Source organism: Vipera berus, assembly GCF_964194415.1.
Source record: "Vipera berus genome assembly, chromosome: 2".
In the NCBI taxonomy this organism is placed as follows: Eukaryota; Metazoa; Chordata; class Lepidosauria; order Squamata; family Viperidae; genus Vipera; species Vipera berus.
In genome coordinates this window covers 22,891,869-22,910,000 of record NC_138203.1, presented here as the reverse complement: position 1 = coordinate 22,910,000, position 18,132 = coordinate 22,891,869, and the positions used below count along the sequence as shown (strand labels likewise).

At 41.1% G+C, this 18,132-nt stretch overlaps 1 protein-coding gene across 1 annotated transcript in view; it reads left to right on the top strand.

Annotated features, from left to right (window-relative positions):
- HCN1 (hyperpolarization activated cyclic nucleotide gated potassium channel 1) overlaps positions 1 to 18,132 on the top strand; it is a gene marked incomplete at both ends in the record, with an annotated part of 171,775 nt that overhangs the window by 36,794 nt on the left and 116,849 nt on the right. The window contains one exon of the mRNA XM_081320220.1: positions 2,001 to 2,424. Within this exon, the coding sequence (XP_081176346.1) occupies positions 2,001 to 2,424 (424 nt within the window). The remainder of the gene's footprint in view (positions 1 to 2,000; positions 2,425 to 18,132) is intronic.

The window sequence follows — 18,132 nt, the reverse complement described above, 5'->3', positions numbered from 1 at the left end:
TCCTTGTTAATATCCATGAGGAAAACGTCCCTACTTGTCCTTTTTAAAGTTACAAATTTTCTTGAAGCTCTTCTTACAATGCTGTTGGGAGGCTTCTATTTAAACCATCAAAATAAAAATTGGTGTCAGGTTTATATTCCAAAATTACAGTTGACTCCTTTGCATTGTCAGCTACCTATGAAATTGTCTCAGTGTTTTGGTAACTTTTTACAAATATTTGCATCTCTGAAATACTTTGAGTAGTTTTTTTAATGCCCTTGGAGCATAGCTCTTCTATAAATTGATGGATTTTATTTAAAGATTTTTCAAATACATCTCTAATGTATCTCCTCCATCTTCTTAAGTCCCTCTACAGTCCAAAAGTAGCTTTTTTGTAAGTCACTTAAAAATTGCTGTCCAATCAGGTATCATAAAAATCAGAAAGTTTTAGTCACCCACAGTGAAGCAGACCAAGCTACAAATCACTAAAAATAATAAACTAGAACCACAACTTTCTGCTGTTATATTTTTCCATCATTTTTTTTAAAAAAAGATATTCCACACTTCCTTATTTTAACTTGCCTTAGCAGTCTTCTTCCTTGTTGATTAACAAGAAGAAACTCCCCCAAATGGTGCAGATCTTCAAAAAGGAATAACAGGCTGTAGCTAAAGAAAACATCTTTTAGCTTAATTAAATATTGATAGTCCTTAAAATGGTTAAGAAATGAAAGGCACAACTTACTGTTCATTTGAAAAATAAATTCTCAAATGGCTGCTTCTTTGGCATACAAGCTTCTTCAAAGCAGATGCTCCTGAAGCTACTTGCAGATCTTTGCTTTATTGGAAGATCTTGAGGAATAATTCTAGGACTTTCCCTAACCTGGGAGAGTTAAATTAAAGGAATGCCGGTTCCTTCTCTTGATAGTTGAAGAAGCTACATTCCAGGGAAAAACCCCTTAGGGAATTGTTTCCTGGGTATGTTGTCAATTGGCCAGTTGTAAGGACCTGCCTCAATCAGTCCTCCCAAGGAAGCAGAACTCTTTAAACAGCATCATTTCAAAAGGAACTTTATTGGGAGATGTTGACAGCAGGAATAGAAGGCAGGATCTGAGGGTTTCCCACGCGAATCAAATAGTCAAAAGAGTCCAAAATAACCCCACCCCAACTGTCCATCCGGACAGTTCAAACAGGCCAATCCACAGGTGTAAAAGTCCTGTGGGAATGGAGTGGTAAGACACAGCTTCCAAGGCTGTTAGGTCTCTGCGCCATTTCTTCTGCAGCTGCAGATAAGGCAGATGGCCGGAGGCACATTCCATTCTCACTCCGATAGAGAAACATCAAAGACGATAGAGCAAGGAACAAAGCAAAGGAAATACACATCAGCACCCCAAGCATCCCCCTCCCCCCCAGGAGAATGGCAGAACCCAAAAAGAGTAAGAAATCCCATGCCCATAGAAATATCGGGTTCTGACAGCCATCTTTTTACCGGAAGTAAAAATATAATGCTCGTCTCATAGCTTACTATCTTAATACTAATGTTCCTGATCGCTATCTGAAGCCTTTATTTTGCTTCTGAAGGTTTAGGCATTCTGATTTTTCTTTTTCTTTCTTTTTTTTAGCAAAATCTTTTCTTGCACTTATCAATGCTTTCAGTGTAACTACAGTGAAAAAAATACTTCTAAAGGTTTAGTTCCAAACAATTTTATGTTTTCCCTAACATAAACAGGAAATGTTTCTGTTGAAGATACCAAAGAAAATTGACTCTCAGCAAAATGTACCATCAAACCTCTGTGGGGGAAAAAAGGTTATTTTGAAGATGTGACTTGCAATCATAGGCGGATGAATAACTGTGAAGGGAAGGTTTCAATTTCTGTTTTGTATATTTGATGAAAAAAATCTTGAATGCAGTGTTGTTTCTTCCAATTTTATAGCACTGTCCACAAATCATATATGCACAGAAAAGAATAAATGGCCATTTACAGGTTGCTTTGCTTAACAATTGCATTCTCTATTTCTCTTAGGTTTTACTGGGACTTAATCATGCTTATCATGATGGTTGGAAATCTTGTAATAATACCTGTTGGTATCACATTCTTCACAGAACAGACAACCACACCATGGATTATTTTCAACGTAGCGTCGGATACTGTGTTTCTGCTGGACTTGATTATGAACTTTAGAACCGGCACAGTTAATGAGGATAGCTCTGAAATAATACTAGATCCCAAAATAATCAAGATGAATTATTTAAAGAGCTGGTTTGTGGTTGACTTCATCTCATCCATACCAGTGGATTATATCTTTCTTATTGTAGAGAAAGGAATGGATTCAGAAGTCTATAAGACAGCTAGAGCACTTCGCATTGTGAGGTTCACAAAAATCCTGAGTCTGCTACGTTTGTTACGACTTTCAAGATTAATAAGATATATCCATCAGTGGGAAGAGGTAAGTTTTTCTTCTAGATATTCATCCAGACTTCTGTCGCTTTAAAATGATCATAATGGGACTACATTAAGACAAGTGAGAACTCCTAGCATGTTGGGCATGAACAGCACCTTATCTTGTTAATTATTATTTTTTTCTTTCTATCAATTCAGTTCTTTTTATTATGGTGTATGAGCTATTTTACAGAAAACTCTTAGAGATTCAGCATAACAATACTGATGCTGTCAAAAAAGATATTTAAAAAAATTAAATGCTTGCTACATTTATAACATGCCTTCCCATTTTTTTAAAAAAAACATATTTAAGCAACTTAGAATAAAATACAGGCAAAATAATAAAAAATATAACTAAAAAAACATAAGTAAAATTTAAAAGTGATCTATTTCAAATTAATCTAATGCCTAACAGCATTTGCTAGATTAATTAAATAAAAGCACTAGACAGATTAAAACCCACAAGTCAGTTTCTACACCAGAAACACTCTTGCTTGTCAATGGAAAGATAACTTAGCCTGATCTCCAAAAGGAGTTTTAGAACTTGGAAGCAGCCAAAGAATAGAACCTCTGTCATATTTTTTTTTCCAAAGGTGATTTCATAATAGTGGGATATGCAGATGGGCTTTCTGTGTGGATCTTGAAACCAGCTCTTACAAAGGACAGATCAATATAATAACTTGATTAGATTGATCAGTGGTGCATTCATACATGACCGCCATGACAGTATAGTACTAAAGAGCTTATTTGTAATGACAGCATCATCCCACTTTTCATATTGGCTTGTTTATAATGCTAGTAATTTTAAATGTCCTTACTGTTGTGCATAATGGCTTCAGCTTTTTTGTAATCTATAACAAACTGTACTTTATCTTGTTTTGTTTTGCAGTAGCAACCAAAAGTCAGTAGAAAGTACAGCCATACAGCTATTTTCAAACTCATCTTCTTGAGCATTTTTTTTTCACGAGGGGATGAGTCATGGTATCATTTTAATATCAGGAAATAGGATCTGGAAAGGTGTGAAATACAGTAGTGCACAGTTGTCTTACTGGTTCCACTTGATACTTGATGCTGTTGTACAAGAGCTTGGGAGTCCTTCTACAGTACATTTTGGAAAGAATACAAAGTGTAAGAGTGTTTATTTTCTTGCTGTATGGAACATAAATAAATCTTGATAAACATGCCAAGAGAAACAGTTTAGCAAAAGAGCAGAAAGGACTGCAAGTGCTCTCCTCAATTCACTCATATAACCAAAGCCCTATTAATTAGACTTGATTTTTCCCCCTCTTCATAACTGCAGCTTAAATAATTCAGTACCTACTTGTAGATTTCCCCCCCCCAAAATGGAGGGTGAGGAATGAATATTAATATGGTTGTTTCATATTTCTGGGGCTGCCTACAAAATTGTCTGTGATATTTATCCTGTTATTAACTATACCTTATTTAAATTTAATTTCCAAAGCTGCCTTGCATAAGCAGAAATGTATCTTTGCACAAGACAGTTCTACTAAAGTGACACAAATTCTCCATCACATTTTAATCCACTACAGTCATGCACACACACACACACACACACACACACACACACACACACCCCACACATACATACCCATCAGATTTTCTCCCTCTTCAGAAGAAAATGTTGGGAGAAGAGAAGTAAGAGGGTCATGATAAATCTGGGCAAAGCCAGGAAGTACAGTTCTGCTACCTTTTTTTTTTAGATCTAACACCTTCATAACCTCTTAACTTCTATGGCGAATTCATCATTCTAGCCATTGTCTCTCCACTGCAGGATGAAGGCCTCTTTCCTACCAATGGGGTTTTGAGGTTTCTTTTGCCAATTGGGCCCTCACAGTGGCGTAGCGTGGGGGGTGCAGGGGGGGCGGGCCGCACCGGGCGCAACATCTGGGGGGGCGCGCTCGCACTGAGCTGCTCAGGGAGCCCCAAGGGCTGCACAGAGTCGGCTTGGCTCCGCTCTCGAGCTGCTCTTTCTTGCAAAGCGAAACGAGTCCGGCAGGTGAGATGGGCGGCCACATAAACTGAATAAAATAAATAGAAGCGCCCAACTCTCCGCCCAGGCTCAGGCCAACCGCAACCGCCCCGCAGGCGCCCCGGCAGGCTTGGCCGAGCGAAGACGGACCCGCCGGCCGGCTGGCCTAGCTTCGTGCGCATGCGTGGCTTTATTTAGCGGGGCTCACGTGCGAGCTTGAATGCAGCGGCTCTTGCAGGTTGGAGCCCCGCCCAGCCGCCCTCGAGAGGGACCCGGAAGCATCCCGCATACGCGCGACTCTTCTTGGAAAGTCTACGCCGCTGCGGGGCGCGTCTTTTCGGCGGTGCCATGACGTCACCGGGTTAGGGGGCGCAAATTGCCCCGGGTGCTGACAACCCACGCTACGCCACTGGGCCCTCAATACTTGCTGATGGCATTGCACAATGGCAAATTGTGAATTTGCAACTTAAGCGATTCAAGCCTGGTTATTTTTAATTTTTTAATACGAGGAAGAGGTGATAAAATATAAATAAACAAATACATAAATATATAAATAAATATAAATAAATAAATAAATATTCTTAATCTATAAACAAAAGTGCTGCTAATTTTTCCCAAACACTTCAGAGAAATGCCTGCTTTACCGGTTCTATTCTGGCAGCATTTCCAGATGTTAAAAGGACATTGACCATGCTGCTTCATATTATAGCAAGTCTTCCCATTTTTAAAATAGTGTAAGTAATTGGAAGTGAATTACAAAGCAGAAGGAAACACTGAAGAATAATAAAATGTAAAAGACCAGTGCTGTGATTCAGTCAAACGTGTTGCCCTTTTAAACAGTATTTATTATTACTGTTTTATACTTTAAGATAACAAGAGGTGCTTCTTAAAAATAACCCTGTTTAGTATGAAACACAGAGAAAAAATGGAAAAAAATGATACAGAACTGGATTAGTGTTCCAGAGGGATTCTAAATAGATTAAAATTAGGATTTAAGATAACTTTAAGATAACAAGAGATGCTTCTTAAAAATAACCCTGTTTAGTATGAAACACAGAGAAAAAATAGAAAAAAATGATACAGAACTGCATTAGTGTTCCAGAGGGATTCTAAATAGATTAAAATTAGGATTTTATTTTCTCTGAGCTGTTGGAATAAACGAAGTAAATGGCATCTTTGGTGATAACTGATTTTTAATGTTATAGCTAAGAGCTACATTAAGAATGTAAATCCCAAATTGCTATAGGTGAATGTTCTTTCTCTCCTCCTTCCCTCCATCCTCTCTCTCTATTTAAGGCGGGGGGGGGAGTCCTCTAGATTCTGGAAGCCTAGTTACTTATGTTTTCAAATTAAAACCAAATATAATAAAAAGTGATAATCACCTTCTTGACTGTTTCTCATCCAGGCCTCTATTATGTGGTTTATATTTATCCAATATATGATATGTTTATTTATTTCAATTTATATGTCTTCCCATCTGAGATCCGTAATTCTGGGTGGTTAACAACACCATAGGACAGTAACAATAATAGCAATATGTAGGCAGCTGAAGTAAAAATCCTAACAACCAAAGAACAAATCAACACTTTCCATGAGCTCTGCCATTAGTCTTCCTAATGGGCAACTCATTTTTTCAAACATTTGAAGTAGCATTTCCAAATGTTATGCTGTAGTTTAAATATGAATACAAAATCTAAATTAAAAGGTTGAATGATAATCTGGGAGGCAAAAACAACATCAGTGATGATGATGATGACTATGACAATAATAATAATAATAATAATAATAATAATAATAATAATAATAATAATAATAATAATAATAATAATAATAATAATAGAGTTGGACAGGACTTGATTAAAGTTCCTTATCAATTGCATGCTGGTTTTCCAAATTTGACAGAGGAGCTTCAAGAAATGAAAATAAGATATCGGTATATGATCAGGAAAATGATGTCAACAGCATCCAGTCAATGTTATTTGTCATTTCTAGCATTCTAGAAGGTGGGCATAAAGGTGATAAGAGGGCATCCTATCTTAGTGGAATTTTGCTCAAGTACACCTATGTAACCCTCTGTTTCGTTTGATCCTAAAAGGTTCTTTGTCCTCTGGTCCTGATTGCTGCTAAGGGATCATATATCCCCAAAGGAAACAGCAGTATTATAAGGAGGGATAAATGACAATGTCATATTTGCATTTTCAGGATTTCTCATTTTATTAACTACAATTTGACCTTGTTTTGTAAAAGTTGGTTAAAAAGAATCTCTTGTAATATTCGTACTGATTTTTAAAATATATATTGTATTTTCATACATGCATATTTTTTCATGAAAATAGGTTACAAAAATGATCACAAATTAGTAGATTTGTTGTAAATCAATATTTCTGGAAATGTTCTAGAAACTGGGCTGTCATTGTATCTAATACACTGAACTGATTGGCTGGTTGCTAAATTCATGGCAATGTGTATTCATCACTGAGCTGCAATTGTTTCAACAGGAGCAATCATTAAGTACTTGGGAGTGAATATGGTTGCCATCTCTTTTACCCTTGCAATCAGGAAGAGAATGAAGCTGCAGATGGTCCAGTTTCTCAGGTGGAAAAATGCCTTGTCCCATCAAGAGATCTCTTCAAAGCTTGCAGGATGCCATTATAAGTCAAGACAAGACAAAGATGAAATACTAAATTTATAACAATTCTGAATTTTCCTGGACTGGGGAAACAAGGCCATTGTAGTGGCAGCTGGAAGTATATACTGCAAGATATATTTAGAGAATGCTTTAGAAAAGAAAAGTTGTTGAGATGTAGCAGGAATGGATAAAACAGAGAATGCACAGTCATTCTCTCATTTGGCTATGGTTCTGTAGAAGCAGAAAGGATGGAAATATCTTTGATGGTAGATTTGATTTTGATGTAGGTAAAATAAACAGAGGAGATGAATTATGGGGGCCCAGGGGAGCTAAAGAGAAGCATCATGCATGGGGAATGGCTATTTCTTTTAAAACAGCAGCCTTTTTTCTGTGAACTATCTGCTCTTTAATTAAGACATTCACATATTGATCTGGGAAGTAAATTAAGGTGAAAAGATGAGGTCAGGTGGCTACCAAACCTAAATGATTTGCATATAAAGAAATGCATGGTTTATCAGGGCTCAGTAAGCACAACTGAGTGTCCTTTCCTTGGTGACCCCATTTTCTCTGCATCAGTTTATTTCAGTGGAACATTTCCTTTCAGAGGATATTTACATTAGGCAGGAAGCAAAATGGAGGGATACAAAATTACATTTCTACATTAATAAATCAATAGCATTTAAAGATAAACTTTATTACAATGGAATGGGATGCACTTTTGTTAATTGTGTCCCAATTGTCGTGTACCAAATATGTACAAAGAGAAGTGAACAGAAATGCACTTAAAGAAAGCAAATGTATGACTAAGGCACAAGAAGTTATCTGAACTGCTGATACAGCTGTTAGGAGTTCCAAATTGACCAGGTCAGTTTAGCAAACACAGGATTGCTTTAGTATGGAGGTAAATAATCTTTTTGGATGTTAGATATTTAGAAGCACAAAGTGATGGTCTTTAGGAAGTACTAAAATGCTCATTCACTGTGGATGTCAACATTTGTTCCCTTTCTTTATGTTGCTGGTCGTCTTAGCAAGTATATATGCTGGTAAACAATACAGTTATTTTCTTGGAACACCTATAGGGACTGTGCAGATTGCTAACTCTGCTTTGCAACATGCAAGCTTCTCATTAAATTTTTAAAATAAAAGTAATATGCTTTTTTTAAAAAAAAATGATGATGCTTACAGATCACCTGATTGTTTATTTCTGATTTAAGATAAGTTCCTTTCTTTCCATTTGTGCAATGTACAGAAATCTTGTCCTTGTCCCCAGAAATATGTGAATAAGGTATACATTATCAATGCTTTAAAAATGAGGCTTGGGGATAAATAAAATAAGTAGTTTTTTAAATAGTTTAAGTCAGTTTCTTGCTGGCCAGGAAATGGATAGGGACTTGACTGGCTGTACATTTTGCAACTAAATATTTTGTGCAGCTCAAAAGCTATTGATTACCCTTTTTGAGTCTGCTTTGCAAATTGCCATTCATAGAAGTGACTCGATCCATTTATTATATTCTATCTCTCCTGAAAAGGGACACGGTGGCTCTGGGGGTTAGGACGCTGAGCTTGTCGATCAGAAGGTCGGCAGTTTGGCGGGTCGAATCCCGAGTGCCGCATAACAGAGTGAGCACCTGTTACTTGTCCCAGCTTCTGCCAACCTAGCAGTTCGAAAGCACATAAAAATGCAAGTAGAAAAATAGGGACCACTACGGTGGGAAGGTAACAGCGTTCCGTGCGCCTTTGGCGTCTAGTCATGCCAGCCACATGACCACGGAGACGTCCTCAGACAAGCGCTGGCTCTTTGGCTTTGAAACAGAGATGAGCACTGGCCCCTAGAGTTGGAAATGACTAGCACGCATGTGTGGGGGAACCTTTACCTTTACCTTTTTCTCTCTCCTGAAAATAAAAAAGGTTAAGGTAAAAGCCAGTAATAATAAAACTATACATTAACAATTGAAATAATTCCAGAAATCTTAAGACACTGAAACACTTGTTTAAAAGTAGCTCAATATATCATCACAAACACTAATAGTAATGGTACAGTAGTAGGTGGATGTTTTTTGTTTTTTTTTTTTAAAAGAAAACAGCCATCCAAATTATTTTGGAAAAAAACACACAATGTTTGGATTGTTCTTCTTTTGCTAAGTTTTGGAAGCCCAATAAGATGAGCAGGAGGACACCCAGCCCCACATCTGGGGATATTAGAACCTAGAGGAAGAACTTTAGAAAAGTAGATAGGCTGAAGTTCTTGGATTCTGGTTACAAGCATTTCAGAGCTTTATAGTGATGAACAAGACACCAAGTTGCACATTAGCATCCAATGCAGTTTCTTAAACAATCTATTTCAGGTTGGCACCTGAAATATTTAGTGCTAAAAGAGGCAAGGATATAGGTGATGCACACAGCATTCTTTTCTCTAGACTCCACGGATTCAGATAAAAAATGTGTGAAAAGGGAAGCTATGTTTGCTCGAATCCAAGTAAGTTTTTAATCTGAACTAATACATGTACATGTCAGTGTCAACTCACTTCAGAACTTGGCTGCATGAACTCTGAAAAAAACAGTTTATCTGTTTACCATGTAAACATATTAATCAGACAGCACATGCTGCCTACCTCTTTTCCCTGTCCAATGCATTTAGAACTCATTATAGTTTCTAGATACTCTTCATTAAAATATGTATTCATTTCATGTAGTGGGAATATGTACTAGTATGACCCAAGTAGCATTTTTCAGGAAAATTTATATTTGGTGCATCAGCTTCAGCTTCAGAGACATTTACCTGAGCATTCAGAATCAAGCTGGATCCAGGAACCAACTAATGATAAACTTGAACGCAACCCAATCTAATGGTACTGAACTTCATTTGCATGGTCAGTTACGTCCATATCAGTCCATCACTAATTGTAGATTCCTTAGAAATGAGATACCAAAAAGATATACTATTAAATGCTTTCTGCATAGAGGTATGCTGAACTTCAATCATCTGGATGACTCGACTGGCAATATAATAGTTATATGTGCATTTAGTGTAGGGGATTTCAGGACTATGCTACAATGTCAAATAAAATGGCTGACACAGAAATAGAGCTAGCAGCTGTTTGGTATAAATTAGTAAAATATTTGCTTAATATCATCCCTATCAATTACTTCTTTCTTATCTTGCAGACTCTATAATACTACATAATTGGCCTCATATATATTTCTGTCATGTAAATCATAAACTTGCAGGTGGGTTTGTGAAATAAATAAATAAACCAAAAATTGTGGGAGATTAAATCAAAAATATCTATCATATATCTTTCCTTTTTATATGTAATAAAATTAATTTTTGTAGTCATCTGTTTTGCACAAAGCCCAATTATGTAATCAGAATATAATTTGGAGTTTTCCAACCTTTTCTTGTTGTTCCAGTAATCAGAAGTATTTTGAAAAGCAGAAAGTCTTTTCTCCAATCTTAAGGGCAAAATTGGTGAAATATTAATATAATTAATGCTTGCTAACTTTGTTTCTTTGAGTGTTCTGACAATTTTTCTTGTGCCTCTTTATATATGAGAGTTGAAAGAGAAGTATTGCCTCCATCTCCTTAACTTTAGGTTAAACAGGATTATTTAATAAATGAAACAAGAAAATAATTGTGGAAATGAGATCTTTTGTTTTCTTCATTTACTTTGCTACATAAACACCGTTTGCTACACATTTCAGCCAAGGAGGAAATTCTACTTCACTCTTGTTCACCCATACACAATTGCCATTGGTATGTTTAACTGTGAAGAGGACAGTCATTAGGAGGGAGAATAGAATAGAATAGAATAGAATAGAATAGAATAGAATAGAATAGAATAGAATAGAATAGAATAGAATAGAATAGAATAGAATAGAATAGAATAGAATAGAATAGAATAGAATAGAATAGAAGCTGGAAGGGACCTTGGAGGTCTTCTAGTCCAGCCCCCTGCTCAAGTAGGAGAAGCTATATTGTCTCCGACAGGTGAATGTCTAGTCTCTTCTTAAAAATCTCCAGTAATGGAGCGCCCATGATTTCTGAAGGCAAGCTGTTCCACTGATTGATTGTCCTCACTGTCAGGAAGTTTTTCCTTAATTCCAGGTTGCTTATCTCTTTGATCAGTTTCCAACCATTGTTTCTTGTCCTTCCCTTTGGTGCTCTGATGAACAACCTGGCCCCCTCTGCCTTGTGGCAGCCCCTCAGATACTGGAATGTGTCCTCTATTTCTTCTTTTCTTTAGTAGAGGCAAACCAAGAAGGAATTTGAATCATCTTGATGAAAAAGGCCAATATTTTTCAAGGACCAAGACTTTAATAGCAAGAAAGATGCAGCAACTGTTTCTTAATGGTGAAGACATTTTACACAATATTGTTTCATTTCTCCAACCTTTCTAAACGATTTTGAAGCTGGCTAACGAATTGTTGGTATGACGTAAATGTTTTTTGATTATCAAGACATCATGTTTCTTTCATACAAATTACCGTATATACTTGAGTATAAGCCGAATTTTTCAGCCCACTTTTTGGGCTGAAAAAATCCACTTCGGCTTATACTCCAGTGAACAAAAAAAAAAGAACTGTCCCTTCGTTCGGGCCAGGCTGCTGAGAGAAGGGAGCGGCAGAGCCTTGCAGAGCTGGTAGAGGTGGCGGCAGTCCAGCGTTGTTTCTCCCCCTCGTGCGTGCGTGTGTGTGTCAGACCCACGGGAATGGCTGGTAGGGAAGCGGCATTCCGGCATTCCCCCCCTTGTGTGTCAGGCCCACGGGGCTTGACACACAGAGAAACGCAAATGCCGGACTGCCGCCACCTTTACTAGCCATTCCTGCGGGTCTGACACAAACACACACACACACACACACACATGAGGGGGAGAAACAACGCTGGACTGCCGCCACCTCTGCCAGCCCTGCAAGCCTCTGCCGCCCCTCTTCTCCGCTGCCTGTTCCGAACGAAGGGGCGTCCCTTCATTCGGGCCAGGCTGCTGAGAGAAGGGAGTGGCAGAGCCTTGCAGAGCTGCTCCCTTCGGCTCCTCTTTGTTCAGGCCAGGCAGCGGAGAGAAGGGGCAGCAAAGGCTTGCAGAGCTGGCAGAGGTGGCGGCAATCCAGCGTTGTTTCTCCCCCTCATGCGTGCGTGTGTGTGTCAGACCCACGGGAATGGCTGGTAGGGAAGCGGCATTCTGGCATTCCCCCCCTTCCTGTGTGTCGGGCCCACGGGGCTTGACACATAAAGAAACGCAAATGCCGGACTGCCGCCACCTTTACTAGCCATTCCTGCGGGTCTGACACACACACACACACACACACACACACACACACACGAGCTCGTTCGGAACAGGCAGCGGAGAGAAGGGGCGGCAGAGGCTTGCAGGGCTGGCAGAGGTGGCGGCAGTCCAGCGTTGTTTCTCCCCCTCATGCGTGCGTGTGTGTGTCAGACCCACGGGAATGGCTGGTAGGGAAGTGGCATTCCGGCATTCCCCCCCTTCCTGTGTGTCGGGCCCATGGGGCTTGACACACAGAGAAACGCAAATGCCGGACTGCCGGCAGTCCAGCGTTGTTTCTCCCCCTCGTGCGTGTGTGTGTGTGTTGTTGCACAAACAGAAACAAAATTCTTAGTTAGATTATTAAAAAGACTGATGCTAAAACACCTATGTTTATCACAGTCATTCTTATGTTTAGGGATTGGTGAGGCGCTTGGTACAAATAGCAACACATTTATTAGGTTAACACAGAAGCGGGTGTGAACTGCCACTAAGCTTCTATTTATACGGATCACCACTAGGCGGCGGCCAATAAAATTAAAACAGTCTTCCCACTTAAAATGCAATTAACAACTCTGGAGACAAGCAGTCTGGAGTTTAAACAGACACAGTAGTTTAACTAACAATAACGGTTTCCAAGTATTTTACACCACCACATAATACCCCTTCCCCCTAGAAGGTTCACAGTCTCATGTAATGAACATAGTCCGGTAAATATTTTGGTGGTCTTCGTGACTGCTCTGAACATTGTGGAACCGCTGGGTGTTCCCAATCTACCAGCTCACCTGCCAGGCTGCATGGACCAGTGTTCTGAGACCCATTTGCATAAGGTCGCCCAGAGTCTCTTTGGCTGGTCTGTTCTGGTAGACCCAAACCAAAGTCCAATGGTGGTAAAGTTTTAGCTGGGTTGGAAATCGGAGCTGTCTGCTGATTCCACTCAGTGGGTACAGTCTCTGTGAGTGGGGATAATTCACCAACCACTGACCCCCCGTCTCTTCAGCTGGGAGTCTCGTTGGTGCATGCAGACTCCTCTGTCAAACCGCTGTCGTGCTGCCCCTGGGTCTGGGTTTCGTGAGAGTCTTGAGCCAGCGACTGGTTTGCTAGCCTCCGGCACAGTGCCGGCGGAGCACTCGACTGTCTTCCAGGACCACCTCATAAGAGAGTGGCCCTGACACCTTAGCAACCACAGCTACCACCCACAGTGCCCCTTGACCATAATTCTGGGCCCAAACCTGGTCACCAACTTGCAAACTTCGTGGTGGTTTTGGTCATGCTGAGTCTGATGCAACTTGGTCTGGGTGCAACTGATCTAACTTAGTGATTAAGCACTGTCCCCACCCACGTTCTGCTGGGCTTCTGCCCGTGGAAGTGCAGGGCGTTGTGCATTGGCAGAGTAAATGGTCTGCCAGCCTGTGCTGCCAGTTGCTGGTTATGATCCTCTTTAAGGATTCTTTGGTCGTCCAGACCATGTGTTCTGCTTGGCCATTGGAGGCCAGGTGAAAGGGGCCGAAGTGGCATGCCTAATCAAGTTAGCCTTAAGGAAGGATTGGAATTCTGCAGAGGTAAACTGAGCCCCATTGTTTGAGACTAGCATGTCGGGTAACCCGTGCGTAGCAAAGATCCTGTGCAGTTCCTGGATGGTCCTGGCAGTAATCATAGTTGGGATGGGTGTGATCTCTAACCATTTGGAGTGACTATCCACCACAATGAGGAACAGCTGTCCCTGAAATGGTCCTGCAAAGTCGATGTGGATTCTTGACCACAGGGCTTGCGTGGTTTCCCATTGGTGGACAGGAGCTTGAGGCATTTCTGGCCTGGATTGCTGGCAAGTGTAGCAACTGTGTACTTGAGCCTCAATATCTTTATCCAACCCCGGCCACCACAGGTAGCTTCTCGTGAGTGCCTTCATCTGAACTATTCCCAGATGTCCCTCATGTAGAGACTCTAACACTCTGGGCCTCAAGGAGCTCGGGACTATGACCCGACTCCCCCAAAGAATGCAGCCTTTATGAGCTGATAGCTCATCTTTCCTCCTATAAAAACTTTGGAAGTTTGGCCCCAGACTGATGTCCGGCCATCCTGTGTACACCCAGTTCAAAACACGACTCAGTGTCTTGTCAGAGGCTGTCTTGGCAGCCACATGCCCAGCATGAAGGGGAGACTCCGGCAAATCCTGGATAGCCAGGATGCATGCAGCCAGAGCAGGGTCTAGCTCTGAGTGTGGCAGGGGCAGTCTGCTAAGGCCATCTGCATGGCCCATTTCCCTGCCCAGTTTATAATCAGACTTTAATTATAAGCTGACAGAAAGATAGCATCCATGGAGATAGAATCTGAGCTGTTTGTTTGTTCGTGGTGAACAAAGCCAGAAGTGGCTTGTGGTCCATGAAGACTGTGAAATGGTGGCTGTGTAGGTAGTCATGAAATTTCTCGATACTGGCCACTGTGCCAATGCCTCCCTGTCTATTTGGGCGTAGTTGCGTTCTGCCAAAGACAGAGTCCTAGAATAATAAGTGATGGGAGCCTGCCTACCATCAGCCATTATATGGCTCAACACGGCTCCTACCCCGTATGGAGATGCATCACAAGGAATGCTGATAGGCAGCCTTTTGTTAAAGAGTATCAATACCGAGTTAGATGTCAGAAGTGATTTAACTGCCGAGAAGCTTCCCTCATGGACACTCATCCACTGCCACTGTGCCTTTTTGCCCAAGAGCCTGTGTAATGACTCTGCCACTGTGGCCTTGTACGGAAGGAAGGCATGATAAAAGTTGAGTAGCCCTAAGAATGCCTGAAGCTCCCCCTTTGACTTAGGACTGGGAGCCTGCTGAATTGCTTTAAGCTTTGATTCTGCTGGGTGAATGCCTCTGGCATCTATGCGGAAACCGAGGAACTCAGTTGAATCTACTCCTATCTTGCATTTTTCCCTCTTCAGCTTCATCCCCACTTCATGGAAACATTGAAGGACAGCTTTGAGCTGTTCTGCCAAAACTTCTACTGATTCCCCAGCTATGAGGATGTCATCGAAATAGGGACACACACCTGGAATGTTTTTGAGCATGCGCTCCATCATGCTCTGGAAAAGCCCTGGGGCTACACTGACCCTGAATTGTAGGTGTCTTACCCTGAAAGCTCCCCTGTGGGTGACTATGGCATCCTTCACAGGTGGTTGCTGGTAGGCTTGGGCCAAATCCAATTTGGCGAATAAGTGACCTCCCTGTAGAGATGCCAGAATATGGCTGACTACAGACACTGGATATGCACATTGTTGAAGTGCTCTGTTTATAGTGCACTTGTAATCCATGCATATGCACACCTCATTGTTGGCTTTAAGTGGTGTAACTATGGGTGTCTCCCACACACTGCTATCTACTGGCTTCAACACGCCTTGTTGCACCAGCTTGTCCAGCTCTGCATCTATTTTTGGTTTGAGGGCAAAAGGTACTCTGCGAGGCTTGATCCTGATTGGGGTTATGGTTGGATCAAGGTGGAGGGCAATTGGAGGTCCCTTGTACTTGCCTAAGCTAGGGCTGAAAACATCAGCAAATTCTTGACAAACTGCCGACAGGTCCACTGCTTGCATTCTGTTAATGTCAGTCACATGGATGCCCAGGGCATTGAACCAGTCTAAGCCGATGAGGCTTGTGTGGTTGCCTTCAACTACCACAACATCGAGAGGGCCCTCAAACTGTCTGAATTGAACCTTGAGCATAGCTTCTCCCTTAACCGCTATACAGGAATTTTGGAAATCCGTTAACAGCAAATTCAACGGCTTGAGGTTAACTCTTTTGTCGCTGCAGTTGCAAATGTAGTTAAAAGTTTTTTGAGAAATTATGGGCAGAGCTGATCCCATGTCCAGTTGCATGTGGCATGGAATTCCTTGAAGCTTGACTTAAGCCTAAGCTTTTCTTTAAGGGGGTGATGGGCGCCTGTTCTAAAAATGCTCCTTCTACTGGAGCAGTAGCCAACTCTGTTCTGCCCCGGGGGCCCTGTACCTTTCCTGAGAAATTCTTCTTTTTCAAGGTCCCTCTGGTGACCCTTACAGATGGTGGTAATGTGGCCTTGTTTGTCACATGCCCAGCACATTGCTGTATGGAACCTGCACTCTGAGCATCTGTGTCAGCTTCCACAGCCTGCACATTGAGTGAAGGGAACTGCCTTCTCAAATAGCCGTTGGCCTCTTTCTGGTGGTTTCTGCAGCCTATCAATCTCAATGTCCCTGTCAGGGTCATCAGCTCTTTCTGCATCCTCATGGTGGATGGCTTCTGGGCTGGGAGTGTTCTTGGAGGGCCACAATGCTCTGATGGCTCCCCTGGCAGCTTCTTTGGCCATTATATCCTTCAGGACATCTTGGAACGACAAGGTTTCCTTCGCAAAAAGCTTCTGGTGAAGGTCCCTGTTCCTCAACCCACATACCAAACGGTCTCTTAGTCTCTCTTCAAGGTCTGTGAAGTTGCAGAGATGGGATGCTTGTTGTAATGCGGCAACAAATTCAGCAGCTGACTCTCCCAGTTGCTGCTCCCTTTGCTCAAATGCATGTCTCCATGCAATGATGGAGAGCTTTGGTTCAAAGTGTTCCTTGAGCTTTTTCTTGAGATTGGAGTAGGCAACCGACTCTATAGTGTAGCTGGAGAGACTAGGTTTTCAGCTGTATCGAACGTTGCCTGGCCACACACACACAGTAGCATTGCAGCCTTTAAGCCATCTTTGCTAACTTGGTTAGCCCTCAGATAGTTCTTGACACACAAAACATACGAGCTCCACCTCTAGGGATGCAACATGTCGAACTCCGACAGCTTGCCGACCTTGGCCATGGTAAGCTGTTGCTGACCTCTCAATGCCTTGTGCTGCTAAGGGCTCCTGTGTTTATCCTAGGGACGGATCCTTAGGATGTGGGTGCCTCCAGCATGGCTTGCTAGCAGGCAGAGGGGGGAACATAGTTCCTACCAGGGCCCTGATGCCTGGTCTTACCCCTAATGACTTCTGGCTCTCTCCTCCTTAGCAGCACATCCCACCTTCATTGTCACTGTTATGCTTTGGGATCGGTGAGGAATTGATGAGGCGCTTGGTACAAACAGCAACACATTTATTAGGTTAACACAGAAGTGGGGGTGAACTGCCGCTAAGCTTCTATTTATACGGATCACCGCTAGGCGGCAACCAATAGAATTAAATCAGTCTTCCCGCTTAAAACGCAAGTAACAACTCTGGAGACAAGCAGTCTGGAGTTTAAACAGACACAGTAGTTTAAATAACAATAATGGTTTCCAAGTATTTTACACCAATACATAACAGTCTATGACAAACTTTTCAACTGACCAAAGGAGACCATGTTAAATCATAGCATCAACCAACTGCCTCCATTGATTAACTGACTAGTAAAGCTCTCTAAACAGGAAGTCTTCCATGTCTATTTGAACTTCAGTGTGCCTCTTTCAGCATTCAATGCCAAAAAATGTTCTTCAATTTAATGATTAATCTTAACTATAAACTATAAAATTTATGTATGAATTAAAAACCAATTATTTATGCCATCATTTTATTTTCAATTAAATCAGATTTTAACATTGGAAAAACAATTCTGTCTTAATTTATTTGATAAAATATCATATAGTAATGAATATGAGAAGAGATACTTGCATGGAATTATCTACAGAATTTACGGTACTATCTAAAACCTGACAGGATTTTGTTCTTCTCCTTTTTGCCCTTTTGGCCAGATAATTAAATCTCAAAATTTAATTACAAGTTGTTTCATTTAAAGAAAATGAATGAATGAGTGAATGAATAGGAAAGGAAAGGAAAGGAAAGGAAAGGAAAGGAAAGGAAAGGAAAGGAAAG